The following is a 16,764-nucleotide window of genomic DNA, read 5'->3' as shown; positions in this document are numbered from 1 at the left end:
GGAAACAACACATTTTCTCTTCTCCCATTCATCTACCTACTTAGATTATAAAAGTAAAGAACAGATGGCCAGGACACATTAAAACAAGGACCAGAATTTTATTAATATATCCAGAGTATTATTCCTGAAGATGTCTTTAGCTGTCTTCTCAGCTGGTATAAAAGCATTGATTTATAGCAAGCCTTTCTTTTGGATGGCCTGGAAATATTTTTCACAAATGAGTTAGGTAGAGGGTAGAGAGGGTTGCTAGAACAGGATTCCCAGGAGAATGAACTCAGTAATGTAGTGTCTTATGGGCTTTCTGATGCCACTCATGCATTCCCACTGGAGGGAGCTCTGGCTCTCTCTTGAACTTGGGGCCAAGAAGGAGTTTTTAACCTACCTCAGAGCCTGCCATTGTTTTAGCTGTGCCTTTGATTCTTGGATCTGGGAATTAGGTTTCTTTCTGGAGGCCCATCTAGTCCCTACAAATTAATTATGGGAAAATGAATTTTTCCATAACTAAAATTGTATCAGATTAATATTTGCTGACATGGAATAAGATTTTTGATGCATTACTAAGTGGAAAAAAAAAGGCTAGAAAATCCATGCCATCAGTGAAAATACAAATATGGGTATGTATGAGTAGAGAAAGGCTTGGAAGGTTATGTGCCAAGTTTATAAACAGTGCTTTTTTCTGAGGAGAGGTCCAAAAAATAAATCTTTTGGCTTGGTTCTTTGTTCTTTGGACATAAATATCTATTTTTATAATAATAATAAAACCATAATGGTACTTTGGATCACCTATATTCCTGAAGTATACGGCCTACGTGCACAAAATGAAAGTTTTTATTTCTCATACCCACCCCCCACCCCCGGTTTTGCCTTCCTTGGCTTGCAGGTGAGGAACAACTTCCGCCATTACTTCCGTTCCTCAAAAGCCCTCCAGGCTGCATATGATGTGGTCACCTGGGCAGTCACTCAGCTGGCTGTCTCTTACACCGTCGCACCCTTCGTCATGTTAGCCGTGGAGCCAACCATCAGCTTATACAAGTGAGTTTCCATTGTTCTCAGCTGCTGATTCGTACCCTGATCTGTTCTGTGTTTGGCTTGGGGGTCGGTGAACTGGATCACTCCGTATTAAGAGCTTCTAAATACAGCTTCGACGTGAAAATGTCCATAGACAGCTTCGAGAGGAGATGCTTATCTGAGGGATCCCAGCAGACACACAGCAGTACACCTGAGTGAAGCTGGTGGTGGGCAACCCTTTGGACATTCCCGACATACTGAAGGGATGCTAGGCCCATGAATTTGAAGGGCTACGTCTGGATTATAAACTCAAGAGGGTGAATGTGCTGCCCTTGCTTCTTCTTCTTCCCGGGGTCAGGCTATGTTGGAGTCTCGGAGGGCATTCCTGAGAGCAGGACAGAGGCGGATAGCAGCTGGGGTTCAGGTGAGGAATTTATGGTGTGAGCTGGGGGGTGGAGCGGAAGAGATGGCCCAGACCAGACCCGAGATGCCAGGCCTTTATATTCAACCCCCAGGGGTGCTGAGGAACTCTAAACCTGTTCTCTCACTTACTTTTATTATTTCACTCAGGTTGATAGTTTTTCTACTATTGCCAGGTGGTTGTGTGACCTGGGGCAAGTGATGAAGCTCTTACCTGGCTTTTCTCACCTACTAGTGAGGTTAAGAGTAAACTCATTCACAAAGGGCCATTTTAGGATTGAAATGAAGGAAACGTTGCAAAGGGCTCAGCCTAGCCCCCGGCATACGGTCTGTACTCGGTGGGCACTGACTGAGAGCTTGCCCCGGCTTTTGGAGGTCATTCTGAAGTTCTAGCTCTGCTTCAAAACCGAACAACGCAAACAGGCCCTACTCCTCAGGGGGGTTTCCTCGTCGTCATCCCACGGGTCAAACGATCAGAGCGGCTTTTCCTACTCAGTACACAGATAGCGAGGTCTAGAAGCAGAGAGATTGTTTCTCCCCCGCCCAGGTTATAGGAAAAGAGGGTGGAGGGAAGTCTGTTTCTGTACCACCACGTAGCTGGCAGGAGTTACGTCAGTAAGACGTGGAAGCTGAGCTGGTTTATGCGCAGAAGTTTCTAGACGGGGGATGCCAGAATAGCCCGAAGAATTCTGGTCTTCAGCAACAGGAGCGTAGAGTGTAGCTGCTACAGAGGGAGGAGCACGAACCCTTTCAGCTCTGGAGTAAGAACATTGAAATCGAGCTCCCTCTTCGGAGAGAAATCCCCCCTGTAAGTACCCCCCACTTCACTGAGCTCCCTCTGCTGAGGGAGAACGCCCTGTCAGTACCTGCCTTCTGAGCGCCACCTTCTGAGAAATATGCCCCCGGCACTAACCCTCCTTCACTGAACTTCCCCTCCTGAGAGACGGCCCCCCTCTCCTTACACCCTCTCACTGAGCTCCCTCTTCTGAAAGATTTCCCCCTGTCACTATCTGAGAGATAACCGCCCTCTCCATACCTTCTTTTCACAGAGCTCCCTCTTCTGATGATATCCCCCATCAGTACCTCCCTTCACTGAGCTCCTGCTTCTCAGAGATATTGTCCCAGTCAGTACCCTCCCTTCACGGAGCTCCCTCTTCTGAGGGATATGACCCATGCCGCTATCGGAGAGAGATCCTATCTGAACCGCCCCATTCACTGAGCTCCCTTTCCTCATATCCCCCTGTAAGTAACCCCCTTCACTGATCTCCCTCTTCTGAGAGATATCCCCCCTCTCCATACCCTCCCTTCACTATATCAGATATTTCTCATATATAAGAATTTATAATTTATATACGTAAGAATTTCTTATATGTAAGAACTATAGACTTTACTATACGATATATCAGATATCCCCCCTCTCCATACCCTCCCTTGTCACTACTCAACCTTAACTGAGCTCCCTCTTCTGAGAGATATCCCCCTTGTCAGTGTCTGAGAGCTATCCCCCCTCTTCCTAACCTCTGTTCACTGACCTCCCTCTTCTAGAGATATCCCCACTGTCAGCACCCCTCTTCTGAGAGGTTTTCCCTTTGTCGCTACCCTCCCCTTCACTGAGCTCCCTAAGAGAGATCCCCCCTCTCCCTACCCTTCTTTCACTGAGCTGCTGCTTCTGAGAGATATCCCCCCGTCACTACCCCCCCTTCAAGAGCTCCCTCTTCTGAGAGATATGTCCCCTGTCACTACTCCCCTTTCACTAAGCACCATCTTCTGAGAGATATCCCCGTCAGTACCCCCGTTTCACTGAGCTCCCTCCTCAGAGATAACCCCCTCAGTACCTCCCTTCACTGAGCTTCCTCTACTGAGTGATTTCCCCTTTGTCACTACACTCCCTTTCACTGGGCTCCCTCTAAGAGAGAGATCCCCCATCTAAATACCCACCTTCACTGAACTCCCTCATCTGAAAGTTATCCCCCTATCACTACCCCGCCTTCACTGAGCTCCCTCTTCTGAGAGGTATCCCCCTGTCACTAACCCCCTTCACCAAGCTCCCTCTTCTGAGAGAGATCCTGCCTGTTAGTAACCTCCCTTCATGGAGCTCCCTCTTCTAAGAGATATCCCCCCTCTCCATACCCTCCCTACACTGAGCTCCCTCTTCTGAAATACACTTCCCTGTCAGTACCCCCTCTTTACTGAGCTCCCTCTTCTGAGTGATTTCCCCTTGGTCACTACACCCCCTTCACTGAGCTGCCTCTTCTGAGGGATAGCCCCCCTCTCCATACCCTCCCTTCACTGTATCAGATATTTCTTACATATTATTTATATATATGAGAATTTCTTTTATATATAAGAATTATGGACTTCTCTATACAGATATATCAGATACCCACCTCTCCATACCCTCCTTTTCACTACTCAATCTTAACTGAGCTCCCTTTTCTGAGGGATATCCCCCCTGTAACTACCCCCCCTTCACTGAACTCCCTCTTCTGAGAGATATTCCCCTTGTCAGTACCCCTGCTTCACTGAGCTCCCTCTTCTGAGAGATACCCCCTCTCAGTACTTCCCCTTCATTAAACTACCTCTTCTGAGATACTTCCCTGTCAGTAACCCCCTTCACTGAGCTGCCTTTCCTGAGAGATATCACCCTTGTGAGTATCCCTTCGTTGAGCTCCCTCTTCGGAAGAGATATCCCCCCTGTCACTATCTGAGAGATATGCCACATATCCTTACCCTCCCTTCACTGAGCTCCCACTTCTGAGAGATATGCCCATCAGTACCTCCATTTCACTGAGGTCCCTCTTCTGAGAGATATCCCCCCCATCAGTACCCTCACTTCACTAAGCTCCGTCTTCTGAGAGATCCTCCCTGTCAGTACTCTCCCTTACCAGAGCTCCCTCTTCTGAGATAACCTCCATCAGTACCCCCCATTCACTGAGCTCCCTCTTCCTAGAGATATCCCCCTGTCACTATCTGAGACATATCACCCCTCTCAGTACCCTCCCTTCACAGGGCTCCTTCTTCTTTTGATATCCCCAGTCAGTACCCCCTTCACTGAGCTCCCTCTTCTCAGAGATATTCCTCTGTCACTACCTCCCCTGCACTGAGCTCCATCTTCTGAGAGATATTCCCCCTCTCCCTACCCTCCCTTAACTGAGCTCCCACTTCTGAGAGATATCCCCCCTCTTAGTACCCCCATTCACTGAGCTCGCTTTCCTGAGAGATTTTCCCTTTGTCACTACCCTCCCCTTCAGTGAGCTTCCTCTTCTGGAAGATATCCCCCTGTCACTACTGCCCTTTTGCCAAGCTACATCTTCTGAGAGATACTGCCTAGTCACTATCAGAGAGGTATACCACCCCCCTCCCTTCATTGATCTCTCTCTTCTGAAAGATATCCCCCCTGTCACTTACCCCCCTCACTGAGCTCCCTCCTCTGAGAGGTATCGCCCTGGTCAGTACCCCTGCTTCACTGAGCTCCCTCTTCTGAGAGATATCCCCCACTCCCTACCCTCCCTTCACTGAGGTCCCTCTTCTGAGATATACGCCCCCTTAGTAACCCCCTTTCCCTGAGCTTCCTCTCCTGAGATACCACCCCCCATCAGTAACCCCCTTCACTGAGCTCTCTTTCCTGAAAGATATCCCCCTGTGAGTACCCTCCCTTCACTGATCTTCCCCCCTTTTCTGAGAGATATACCCCCTCTTCCTACCCTCTTTTCACTGAGCTGCTGCTTCTGAGAGCTAACCCCTGTGACTACCCCCTTCATTAAACTCCTTCTTCTGAGAGATATCCCCGGGTTAGTACCCTTCTGAGAGAGGTATCTTCTGAGAGCTGTCCCCCAGGGTAGTACCCTTCTGAGATACACCTCTCTTCTGAGAGATATCCCTCCTGTTAGTACCCCCCCTTCACTGAGATCCGTCTTCTGAGAGAGATCCCCCACGTTACTACCCCCCCCTCACTGAGCTTCCTCTTCTGAGAGATATCCCTCCTCTCCACACCCTCCCTTCACTGTTTCAGATACTTCTTATATATAAGAAATTCTTATATGTATAAATTATAATTCTTATATATAAGAAATTATAGACTTCACTATACAGATACATCACATATCCCTCTTCTCCATACCCTTCCTGTCACTACTCAACCTTCACTGAGCCCCCTCTTTTGAGGGACATCCCCTCTATCACTACCTTTCCTTCACCCAACTCCCTCTACTGAGTGATATTGATCTCTGTACCCCCCTTCAATGAGCTCCCTCATTTGAGAGGTATCCCCCTGGTTACTGCCCCCCCTTCCCTTGAGCTCCCTCTTCTGAGAGATTTCTCCTTTGTCACTACCCTGCCCTTCACTGAGCTCTCTCATCTGAGAACTATCCCTCCTGTCACTACGCCCCCTTCACTAGCTCCCTCTTCTGAAAGACATGGCCCTATCAGTACCCTCCTTTACTGAGCTCCCTCCTCTGAGAGATTTCCCCTTTGTCACTACCCTCCCCTGATCTCCCTCTTCTGCAAGATATCCCCCCACTCCCTACCCTCCCTTCACTGAGCTCCCTCTTCTGAGTGATTCCCCCCTGTCAGTAGCCCTCTTCAATGAGTTCCCTCTTCTGAGATACTCCCCTGTCAGTAACCCCTTCACTGAGTTCTCTCTCCTGAGAAATATCCCCCTCTCCATACCCTCCCTTCACTGAGCTCGCTCTTCTGAGAGATATCTCCCCGTCAGTACCCTCCCTTTACTGAGCTGCCTCTTTGAGAGATATCCCCCTATTCATAGCTCCCCTTCACTGAATTCCTTCTTCTGAAAGATACCGCTGTTACTACCTTACTTTCACTGAGCTCCCTCTTTTGAGAGATATCTTCCCTGTCAGTATACACACTCACTATGTTCCTTCTTCTGAGAGCTCACTCCCCCTCTATGTAACCCCCCTCACGGAACTCCCTATTGGAGATATTCCCCCCCCTGAGTAACCCCCTTCACTGAGCTCCCTCTTCTGAGATACCCCCTGTAAGTAACTCCCTTCACTGAGCTCTCTTTCCTGAAAGACATCCTCCTGTGAGTACCCTCCCTTCACCAGTTCCCCCTCCTAAGAGATATTCCCCTCTCCATACCCTCGCTTCACTGAATTCCCTCTTCTGAGGAATATCCCCACTTAGTACCCCCATTCACTGAGCTCCCTTTCCTGAATGATAACCCCTGTGTGAGTACCACCCCTTCACTGAGCTCCCTCTTCTGAGAGATATTCTCCTGTCACTATACCCCCTTCACTAAACTCCCTCTTCTGAGTGATACCCCCCTGGCAGTACCCCCCTTCACTGAGCTCCCTTTCCTGAATGATATCCCCCTCTCCATATCCTCCCTTCACTGAGCCTGCTCTTCTGAGGGATATTCCCCCCCCCCCGTCAGTACCCTCCCTTTACTGAGCTGCCTCTTTGAGAGATAACCTCCCTATTCATAACCCCCTTCACTGAGCTCCTTCTTCTGAAAGACATCCCCCCTGTTACTACCTTCCTTTCACTGAGCTCCTTCTTCTGGGAGAAATCTCCCTGCACTACCCCCTTTCACCGAGTCCCTCTTTTGGGAGATACCCTCCCTGTCAGTACACATGCTCGATATGTTCCTTCTTCTGAGAGCTCTCACCCCTCTCCATAACCCCCCTCACTGAGGTCCCTATTGGAGATATTCCCCTTCTGAGTACCCTCCCTTCACCGAGCTCCCTCTTCTAAGAGATATCCTCCCTGTCAGTACCTGAATTCACTATGTTCCTTCTTCTGAGAGCTAACTCCTCTCTAGGTAACCCTCGTCACTGTGCTCCCTCTCAGAGATATTCCCCCTCTGACTAACCCTCTTCACTGAGCTCCCTCTTCTGAGACATAACCCCTCATCACTATCCTCCTTCACTGAGCTCCTTCCTCTGATAGATATCCCCCCTCACCCTACCCTCTGTTCACTGAGCTCCCTCTTCTGAGAGATATCCCACCTGCGATAACCCCCTTTCATTGAGCCGCCTCCTCAGAGATATCCCCCATGTCAGTACCCTCCCTTCACTGATCTCCTTCTTCTGAGAGATATCCCCCTCTCAGTACCGCCCTTCACCAAGCTCCCTCTTCTGAGATACCCACCCTGTTAGGAACCCCCTTCACTGAGCTCTCTTCCCTGAAAGATGTCCCCCTGTGAGTACCCTCTCTACACTGAGCTCCCTCTTCTGAGAGATATCCCCCCTCTTAGTACCCTCATTCACTGAGCTCCCTTTCCTGAGTGATTACCTCCATGTGAGTAACCCCACTTCACTGAGCTCCCTCTTCTGAGAGATATCCCCCCTCTTAGTACCCTCATTCACTGAGCTCCCTTTCCTGAGTGATTACCTCCATGTGAGTAACCCCACTTCACTGAGCTCCCTCTTCTGAGAGATATCCCCCCCGGTCACTCTCTGAGAGATATCACCCCTCTCAGTACCCTCCCTTCACGGAGCTCCCTCTTCTTTTGGTATCCCCAGTCGTTAACCCCCTTCATTGAGCTTCCTCTTCTGTCAGTAACCCCTTCACTGAACTCCTCCTTCTTTGAGATGCCCCCGGGTTAGTACCCTTCTGAGATACATCTATCTTCTGAGAGATATCCCTCCTGTTAGTAAGCCCCCTTCACTGAGCTCCGTCTTCTGGTAGCTATCCCCTTGTTACTACCCCCCTTCACTGGGCTTCCTCTTCTGAGAGATATCCCTCCTGTCCATACCCTCCCTTCACTGTTTCATATACTTCTTATATACAAGAAATTCTTATATATATAAATTAAAATACTTATTGATAAGAAATTATAGACTTCACTATACAGATACATCACATATCCCCCCTCTCCATACCCTCCCTGTCACTACTCAACCCACTAAGCCCCCCTCTTGAGGGATATCCTATCACTACCTCTCCTTCACTGAACTCCCTCTTCTGAGAGATACCCATCTCTGTAGCCCCCTTCGGTGAGCTCCCTCATTTGAGAGGTATCCCCCTTGTTACTACCCCCCCCTTCTCTGAGTTCCCTCTTCTGAAAGATTTCTCCTTTGTCACTACCCTGCCCTTCACTTAGCTCCCTCTTCTGAGAACTATCCCTCCTGTCACTACCTCCCCTTCACTAGCTCCCTACCCTCCTTTCACTGAGCTCCTTCTTCTGAGAGCTATCCCCCGTTATTACCCCCGCTTCACTGAGCTCCCTCCTCTGAGAGATATCCCCCCGTCAGTACCCCCCTTCACTGAGCTCCCTCCTCTAAAACGTAGCCCCCCCCACTCCCTACCCTCCCTCACTGAGCTCCCTCTTCGGAGATTCCCCCCGTTAGTAACCCCCTTCGCTGGGTTCTCTTTCCTGAAAGATATCCCCCTGCAAGTACCCTCCCTTCACTGAGCTCCCTCTCCTGAGAAATATCCCCCTATCCATACCCTCCTTTCACTGAACTTCCTCTTCTGAGAGATATCCCCCCTCTTAGTACCCCCGTACACTGAGCTCCCTTTCCTGAGAGATAACCCCCTAAGAGTACCCCTCCTTTACTGAGCTCCTCTTTTGAGAGATATTCCCCCTGTCAATACCCTCCCTTCACTGAGCTCCCTCTTCTGAGTGATACCCCCATGTCAGTACCCCCCTTCAATGAGCTGTGTCTTCTGAGATATTCCCCTGTCAATAACCCCCTTCACTGAGCTCCCTCTCCTGAGAGATATCCCCCTCTCCATACCCTCCCTTCACTGAGTTCCCTCTTCTGAGAGATATCCCCCCATCAGCACCCTCCCTTTATTGAGCTCCCTCTTTGAGAGATATCCCCCCTATTCATAACCCCCCTTCACTGAGCTCTTTCTCCTGAAAGATATTCCCCCTGTTAGTACCTTCCTTTCGTTGAGCTCCCTCTTCTGGGAGATATCTTCCTGCACTACCCCCGTTTCACTGAGCTCCCACTTTTGAGAGATATCTTCCCTTTCGATACACACACTATGTTCCTTCTGAGAGCTAACCCCCCTCATGGAGCTCCCTGTTGGAGATATTCCCCTTCTGAGTAACCCCATTCACTGACCTTCCTCTTCTGAGAGGTATCACCCCTGTCAGTAACTCTGTTCACTGAGCTCTCTCTTCTGAGAGATATCCCTCCTCTCCATACCCTCCCTTCACTGTTTCAGATATATATATATATATATATATATATATATATATATATATATATATATAAATAATTCTTATATGTATAAATTATAATTCTTATATATAAGAAATTATAGACTTCACTATACAGATATATCACATATCCCCCCTCTCCATACCTGTCACTGCTCAATCTTCACTGAGTCCCCTCTTTTGAGGAATATCCTATCACTACCTCTCCTTCACCGAACTCCCTCTTCTGAGAAATATCCATCTCTGTACCCTCCTTCAATGAGCTCCCTCATTTGAGAGGTATCCCCCCTGGTTACTACTCCCTCTTCCCTGATCTCCCTCTTCTGAAAGATATCCCATTATCAGTACCCTCCTTCCCTGAGCTCCCTCCTCTGAGAGGTATTCCCCCTGTCAGTAGCCCTGCTTCACTGAGTTTCCTCTTGTGAGAGATTTCCCCTTTGTCACTACCTTCCCCTTCACTATCTCCTGCTTCTGAGAGATAATCCCCTGTCACTACACCCCCTTCACTGAGGTCCCTCTTCTGAGTGATACCCCCATGTCAGTACCTTCCTTCAGTGAGCTCCTTCTTCTGAGATACTCCCCTGTCAGTAACGCCCTTCACTGAGCTCCCTTTCCTGAATGATGTCCCCCTCTGCATACCATCCGTTCACTGAGCTCCTTCTTCTGGGAGATCTGTGCCTGCACTACCCCCCCTTTCACTGACCTCCTCCTTTTGAGAGAGATCCTCCCTGTCAGTACACACACTCATTATGTTCCTATTTCTGAGAGCTAAACCCCCTGTCTGTAGCCCCCCTCACTGAGCTCCCTGTTAGAGATATTCCCCCTCTCAGTTATCCCCTTCACTGAGCTCCGTCTTCTGAGAGTTACTGCCCTTGTCAGTAGCCTCCCTTCATGAGCTCCCTCTTCTGAGAGATCTCCCCGGTCCGTACCCCGTTTCACTGAGCTCCCTCATCTGAGCGATATCTCCCCTCTCTGTACTCTCCTTTCACTGCGCTCTGTCTTTTGAGACATAGCCCCCCTCACTGTACCCTCCGTTCAGTGAGCTCCCTCTTCGGATAGGTATTCTCTGTCCGTAACCCCCTTCACTGAGCTCCCTCTTTTGAGAGGTGGTTCCTCCCCCGACCACCTGCTCGGCCCTGGCTCTCAGCTGGCTTTCCCCCTCCATGCTCACCCTGAGGGCAGGCCCCCTCACACACAGCTCCATCTTCTTGCCCCCTGCATCTGTGACCTCTGGCCAATATTTGCCCTTTCTGGTCTAACATTGAGCTGGTTTTGTTAGCGCTCTTGCTAGCAAGTCAGACCTCTCTATGCCCCAGTATTCTAAGTGCTGAGTGGGTGATTTTTTTTTTCTTCACGTGGTAGCAGAAATGACCAAATTCGACTCAATACCATTTCATACCTTACATTTGCTGGGCACCATTCTAGAAGCTGGCGAGAACGTGGTGGGAACAAGAGAGACATCAGTCCTGGTCCCATGGAGAGGCTAGTTTGATGGAGGAGACAGGCATTAATGAACCGATTTATAACTACTCACTGAAATCGTTCTCTGAGTAAATGGTACAAAGATCTGACTCAGACTGGCCATCCAGGGCAGCCTTGGGGTGAAAGTGGCCTTTGAGCTAAGACCTGGGCTACAGAGGAGGTGTGAAAACAGACATAGCATGTGTGAGGATGGGAGGGCGGGTGGGGGAGCCATGAACTGGAGCACTCCGCACTGTGCTCCAGACGTAGGGAACAGCATAGACAGGCCCCTTGTGCTAGGAGGAGGTCTGGCACTTGAGCCCCAACTGCCATGAGTGTTGGCAGAAGGTAGACTCTGTGGTAACTAGCAGTGAGTTCGGGGAGAGAGAAGCAGGGATCAGGATGCCTGTTTATCCTTGCAGGAAGTGGAAACTCAGAGTGGGTAATTGAAGAAAACTCACACAGCTGGACCGGAGTTTCAGACCCAAAGTTCCTTTATAGCAGTAGAAAGAACGTTTCTTCGGGAGAAGCTATTTGGGAAGAATGTTACTGGTGGACAATCAGGCTAAATAGGGATGTGTTTGAGATAACTTGCATGTAACGGACTACAGCATGCTGGTTCCTACACTCAGGGGCTCTAGGGGAAGAATCAGATTGGTACCAATCCAGATCACCCAAGCAGATTTCCGTTTCTCTTCACACGGAGTCATTCCCTATCCAGATCAGCTCTGTCCCCTAGAAGTGTCTGCAATGACAGAAATGCCATCCGGCATATTAGCCATGGGCGCATGTGGCTAGTGTGACTGAGGAACTGAATTTTCAGTTTTATCTTAATTTGAATTTTAAGTCACATGTTTCCAGAGGCGATCCGAGATGGCTTCTCAAAAGGGAGCCTGCTTCTCCCTCTCCCTCTACTGCTCTCTCTGCTTGTGCTCTTTCACTCTCTCTCTTAAATAAATAAGTAAAATCTTTATTTAAAAAAAAAAGTGTTTTCAGCATCTCTTAAGAGAATCACTGAATCTGATGGAAGAAATGAAAATGGAATCGTTTTTAGTGGAGGTGGGTCTGGTTACGTTCCAGATCTGTTCCCCACTTGGGGCTAATTGTGTAACCGGCAGTGAATGGCAGGTGTATGCAAATCGGCTTCTCAGTCTGTCCTTCGAGGCTTAACATTTCAATTTCAAACGTGCTTTATTTTTAAACGTAGTCAGTTTTCAATCTATCGTGACTTCATAGCTTTAAATTCCTCCCTAATCTTCTTTCTTTTAAGCTGTAAATGAGTCCCAAGTGAGCACTTCAGTGTGTTATGAAAGAGCCTGTCTTTGCTCAGGATGCTAGGACTAAGTACAGACTGCGTGAATTCAACAACAATTTCTCACCGTTGTGGAGTCTGGGAAGTCCAAGATCCAGGCGCCCCAGATTCTGGTGGAAGCTCTCTTCTGGGCTTAAGGCAGGCTGCCTTCTCACTGTGCCCTCACTTGGTAGAGAGAGAGACACACACACACACGGACAGCTTCTGCTCTGGTTTCTATTTTCTTATAAAGGCACTAATCCCATCATGGGGGCCCCACCCCAACCAGATTACCTCTCCAAGCTCTACTTCTCCAAATACCATCATATTTAGTCCATAGCAGAACCTTGCCGTGAACTCATTTTGAAAAGCAAAACCATATACATTAAGTAGATGACCCTTAAATTCCCGTGCAAGGATGTTAGAATTTTATAGATATTTTTGTAGATGAAAAGTCCTCGAGGGTGGGAACTGTGCCTTGTTCACCTGTGCATCTGGAGTACCTAGATCAGCCCTAGCGTGCTCCAGAAATGTTGTTTTTCCATAATAAAAAGATAAAATAGGTCTTAAAATTTTAGAAAAATATGGCGGGTCAGAATAGGTCTCTAAACTTTGCCAGGGGTTTGAAATATTTTCCCCTTGACTCCAAAAATATTTGGCTTTCATCTAACATAATTGTTCCGGTATAGCTCTGGTCACATAAGAAAGGTTATGGCAAAATGCAAGAGCAAAGTATACAGATGTGCAGGCTGGGGTGCCTATTGAGAACCCTAGTTTACACCTGTTGAGCCAGTGTGTCTGTCTGTAGAACTCCTTTTCATTCTCAGTGTTCTGGTTTAGACAGTAAATGAGTTGCTCACTTACCTGGGGCTGGTTCGATTCTGGGAGCCCCTCGTGCCCAGTTTTACTTTCCATGGTTTCGGTCATGGTCAATTGCTCTCCGGAGACCAATGATCCTCCTTCTGATGTATTTGGTCGGAAGGTCAGGCAGAGCCCCACGCTACTAATTTAATCATCTCCCGTCATCACAAGAAGGGTGAGTATAATACCATTGTACTGGATTTTGAGAGAGAAGAGACCATATTCTCATAACTTATTACAGTATATGATTATAATTGTTCTCTTTCATTATTAGTTATTGTTAATCTCGTACTGTGCCTAATTCATAAACTCTACCATAGGTAGGTACATGTAGGGCAAACATAGTATACAGAGGGTTCAGCACTATCCACAGTTTGAGACATCCACTTGGCCGTTTTGAAACCTGTCCTCCAGCTCAGTGGGGGGAAAGTATACCCTTCCCTCGTCTACTTGTCTTGTTTCCCACCCCCCTGAAGGAAGAGATGGGGGCTTTGCCTTTTTGTAGATCCTGGTTTAATGCTTTGTACATCCTAAGCAGTAAATTCTTATTGAGAGAATGAGCGAAGATGTGTTCCCTTCTGTTAGAAGTCTTGACTATTCTGTGGACATTTGGGGGGAAGTTTAAGGGATAAGTAAATTATCGGATTCCAATGTGCCTGACCTTATGATCACAGAAGCTGAGGAATGACACATGAATCCATTGTGGGTCTTTTTCCCTCCTTTTAACATTACTTTTCCCTTGCTCTTCAAACAGCATTGGAGAAAGCCCAAGTCAGCCTTTCCAAAAGGATCTAGAACAATTGTACAAATGCAAGCTGTTTCTAATTAATTACATTTATAGATACGCCCAGTATGGTCTACTCTGTGCTCAGCGTGCTGAACACGTTTACGCAATAAAAGTCCCACAGACTCAAAAGCAACACTTGTTTCTTATTAGTTTGGATGAAAGCGATTTTCAGAGTTACGGAGTAAGCTTTGAAAATCTGGATTCTTCTGGCTCCTAACACACACAAGAAGAAGCCCTTATGCTTGAGTGCATCAGCTAAAGCGTAAGCTGCGTTTGTGTCTAGGGAACAGAATATAGGGTTTGCAATTTCCTGTATCCTCATATATTTTGAGTATTAGGGGATTCTGACTGTCTGTCGCGGGATTAATGTTCTTCGTCTGCTTCTGGCAGCAGGACAGCACTGTGTGTCTGTCTGCAGACAGGCTGATGAGTTCGCTGTACCCAGTCCTGTGGCTTTGGCCCTCTGTGGCTTGCTCACCTGCTGGAGGTTTCCGTGGTGTGGACTCAAGCAGGTCACTTGCTGGACTGCAGATGGTGTGATCACACGCATGCGACATTTCCCGTTTGTATCCTTGTGTGCGATTTAATTTTTGTGTATGTTTTATTCTAGGTCCATGTATTTTTATTTACACATCATAAGTCTCCTGATAATACTCTTTCTGCCAATCAAACCACATGCTCATATCCAGAGGCAGCCTCAGACTCTGAACTCCGTTAATAAGAAAAAAAAAGACTGATCCCTCCAAGGAAGCCGAGCAAGTAAAACTGCAAAATGTCACAAAGAGGAGATCAAAGACTCAAGGGTTCTCCAGGGACTTGGAAGTGATGTTTACATGCATTTTTTTTTTTAAGTGCAGGGAGTATTTTATAAAGCCTTTTATATGATTAAGTCAGCCATGTCCAGTTGATTTAATGTTTCCGAGGACATTTGAGTGGTGTGGAGACTGTGCCAGCTTTGTAGACAGAGACTGGCCATTCTGGGCTGCTGGGTCTTTACTTTTCTGGCATGATTCCCAACCCCTGGAACCTGGACATCTGCTCCAGAAGGCAGAAGGTGGTTGCCAACAGAGCTTGTCTTCCAGAACATACCCAGCCAGACACAGTTGTTCCTCGGAAAGCTGCAGACCCTTGGAGCACAGTGACTACACAGAAGACCGTGGAGGAGAGGATCCTGCAAGAAAGAGCCAGGAGGACTTGTTGTGAACACTTCAATGGACTGAAAGGCATGCCCTGAAGTAGGCTGCAGTTTTTTGTTTTTTTTTTTCCTCGCAGGGATAGAACGCTTCCCTTTTTTCTTTGAACTGAGCCAAGATTGGAAATCGGAAAGTCTCCTGTGCACGTACCCCAGGAGTCTAGGAAGGGCTACTGTTTTCCATTTCACATGCGCCCTCTGCCTTGCCCAGGGATGGCCTTGAGAAACACCCAAATGTTTGCACCATCAAAGGCAGAAAAATGTCTTTTAAATAAGTAATTTTAAAAAAAGGTAATTTAAAATTATACAGAAGCTTCTCTTTGCTCCCCTCATTTCATAGAGGTGTGAATGATCATGGCTGTGATGTACATGTGGGCTGGTTTTCACTTTTCTGATTTTGCAGCTGATGAAATCGGACTGTTTTAGTTGCATCTGAAGATCATTTTTATCTTTGTTATGAATGTGCTGTGGTTCCTTTCAGGGACTTCTCTTGGGTAGTAATTCTATGTGGGAGAAAGGAACATGGTATCAAGTGTGCAAAACAATAATGGTGATGCTGATAATTACATGTTACAATGGTGTGCCCTCAAATAAATGCCTTGGGAGAAGAGAACCTGTTCAAATCAGATGGTCAAAAATTGGTTGCATACTGAATGAATACTGTGTTTCTATATAAAGGAAAAGTTTCTGAACAGAAAGGTTATTTTTTGTTTCTGTGAGTGGAGACCACACATTCTGAAGCATGTGTGTATATTTGTGTGTTTCCACAAATATGCACAAACTTAAGGTTTTACTTGTTCAGATTTGAGCATTTATAACATGTTCATTTTGTCCTCCATGTCAGGCACTTGGACGGTTTGGGTTTTTGGTTTGATTTCCTATCTTCATTCCCAACTTTGCAGGTAGGCTTAAACCCCCTTTTACAGATGAGGAAATGGAGAATCAGAGGGACGTTTGCTTACTGTCCCCACAGTCACAAAGTTAGTTAGTTAATGAAGCAGAGATTAAAATCCAGACAGTCTCCAGAGAGCTGCTGGCAGTTGGCATTTCCAAGAGGTATCCTTCTACTTCTTCTCTTAGGACAATGACATGTGAAGTGATGGCTTGTCCCTTGAAGAGGTTGTATGGTGCTGGGGGAGAATACTAGAACCTGAACTCTAGGCCTTATATAAGATAATGGATAAAAAGAATAAGATAATGGATAAAAAGAAGCACATTTTGGCCAGTGTTTGAGGCTCACCCCAATTTACCCAGGTAACCTTGAGGCAATCCTACCTTGTGGTCCACGAAGGATGTTATGGAGGAGGGGATATAGATGCTTAAAATCTGTCTGGATCTTTTTCCAACAGGAACATTTTGAGGCTCAAGACCCAGAAAAATACACACTAGTAAAAATGGTATACAGCACCATAGGCAGAAAGTGTATTGTTACAATGAAATCTTTGAACTTGGAATGTGGTTTATATTCAGGTTTCACTGTATTTAATCATTTTCATTTCTGAGAGAAGAATTTTGGTAGCAAGAGGAGGTGATCTCTAGGGTGACCAACCATCCTGTCATGCTAGTGACTCTGCTGACCCTTCAGTCCTGGGCACACATGGACCATTGGT

The 16,764-nt window shown here is 47.2% G+C and overlaps 1 protein-coding gene across 1 annotated transcript in view; it reads left to right on the top strand.

Moving 5' to 3' along the window:
- MBOAT1 (membrane bound glycerophospholipid O-acyltransferase 1) overlaps nucleotides 1–15,849 on the top strand; it is a 55,122-nt gene extending 39,273 nt beyond the window's left edge. Inside the window, exons 11-12 of the mRNA XM_080805390.1 lie at nucleotides 881–1,032; nucleotides 14,573–15,849. Coding sequence (XP_080661516.1) covers nucleotides 881–1,032; nucleotides 14,573–14,699 — 279 coding nt within the window. The 3' untranslated portion in view covers nucleotides 14,700–15,849. The remainder of the gene's footprint in view (nucleotides 1–880; nucleotides 1,033–14,572) is intronic.
- Nucleotides 15,850–16,764: the final 915 nt, after the last annotated feature.

This window comes from Martes martes (assembly GCF_963455335.1).
Source record: "Martes martes genome assembly, chromosome: 6".
In the NCBI taxonomy this organism is placed as follows: Eukaryota; Metazoa; Chordata; class Mammalia; order Carnivora; family Mustelidae; genus Martes; species Martes martes.
Note: the sequence above shows the minus strand (reverse complement) of the source record. Positions and strands in the feature narration are given on the sequence as shown.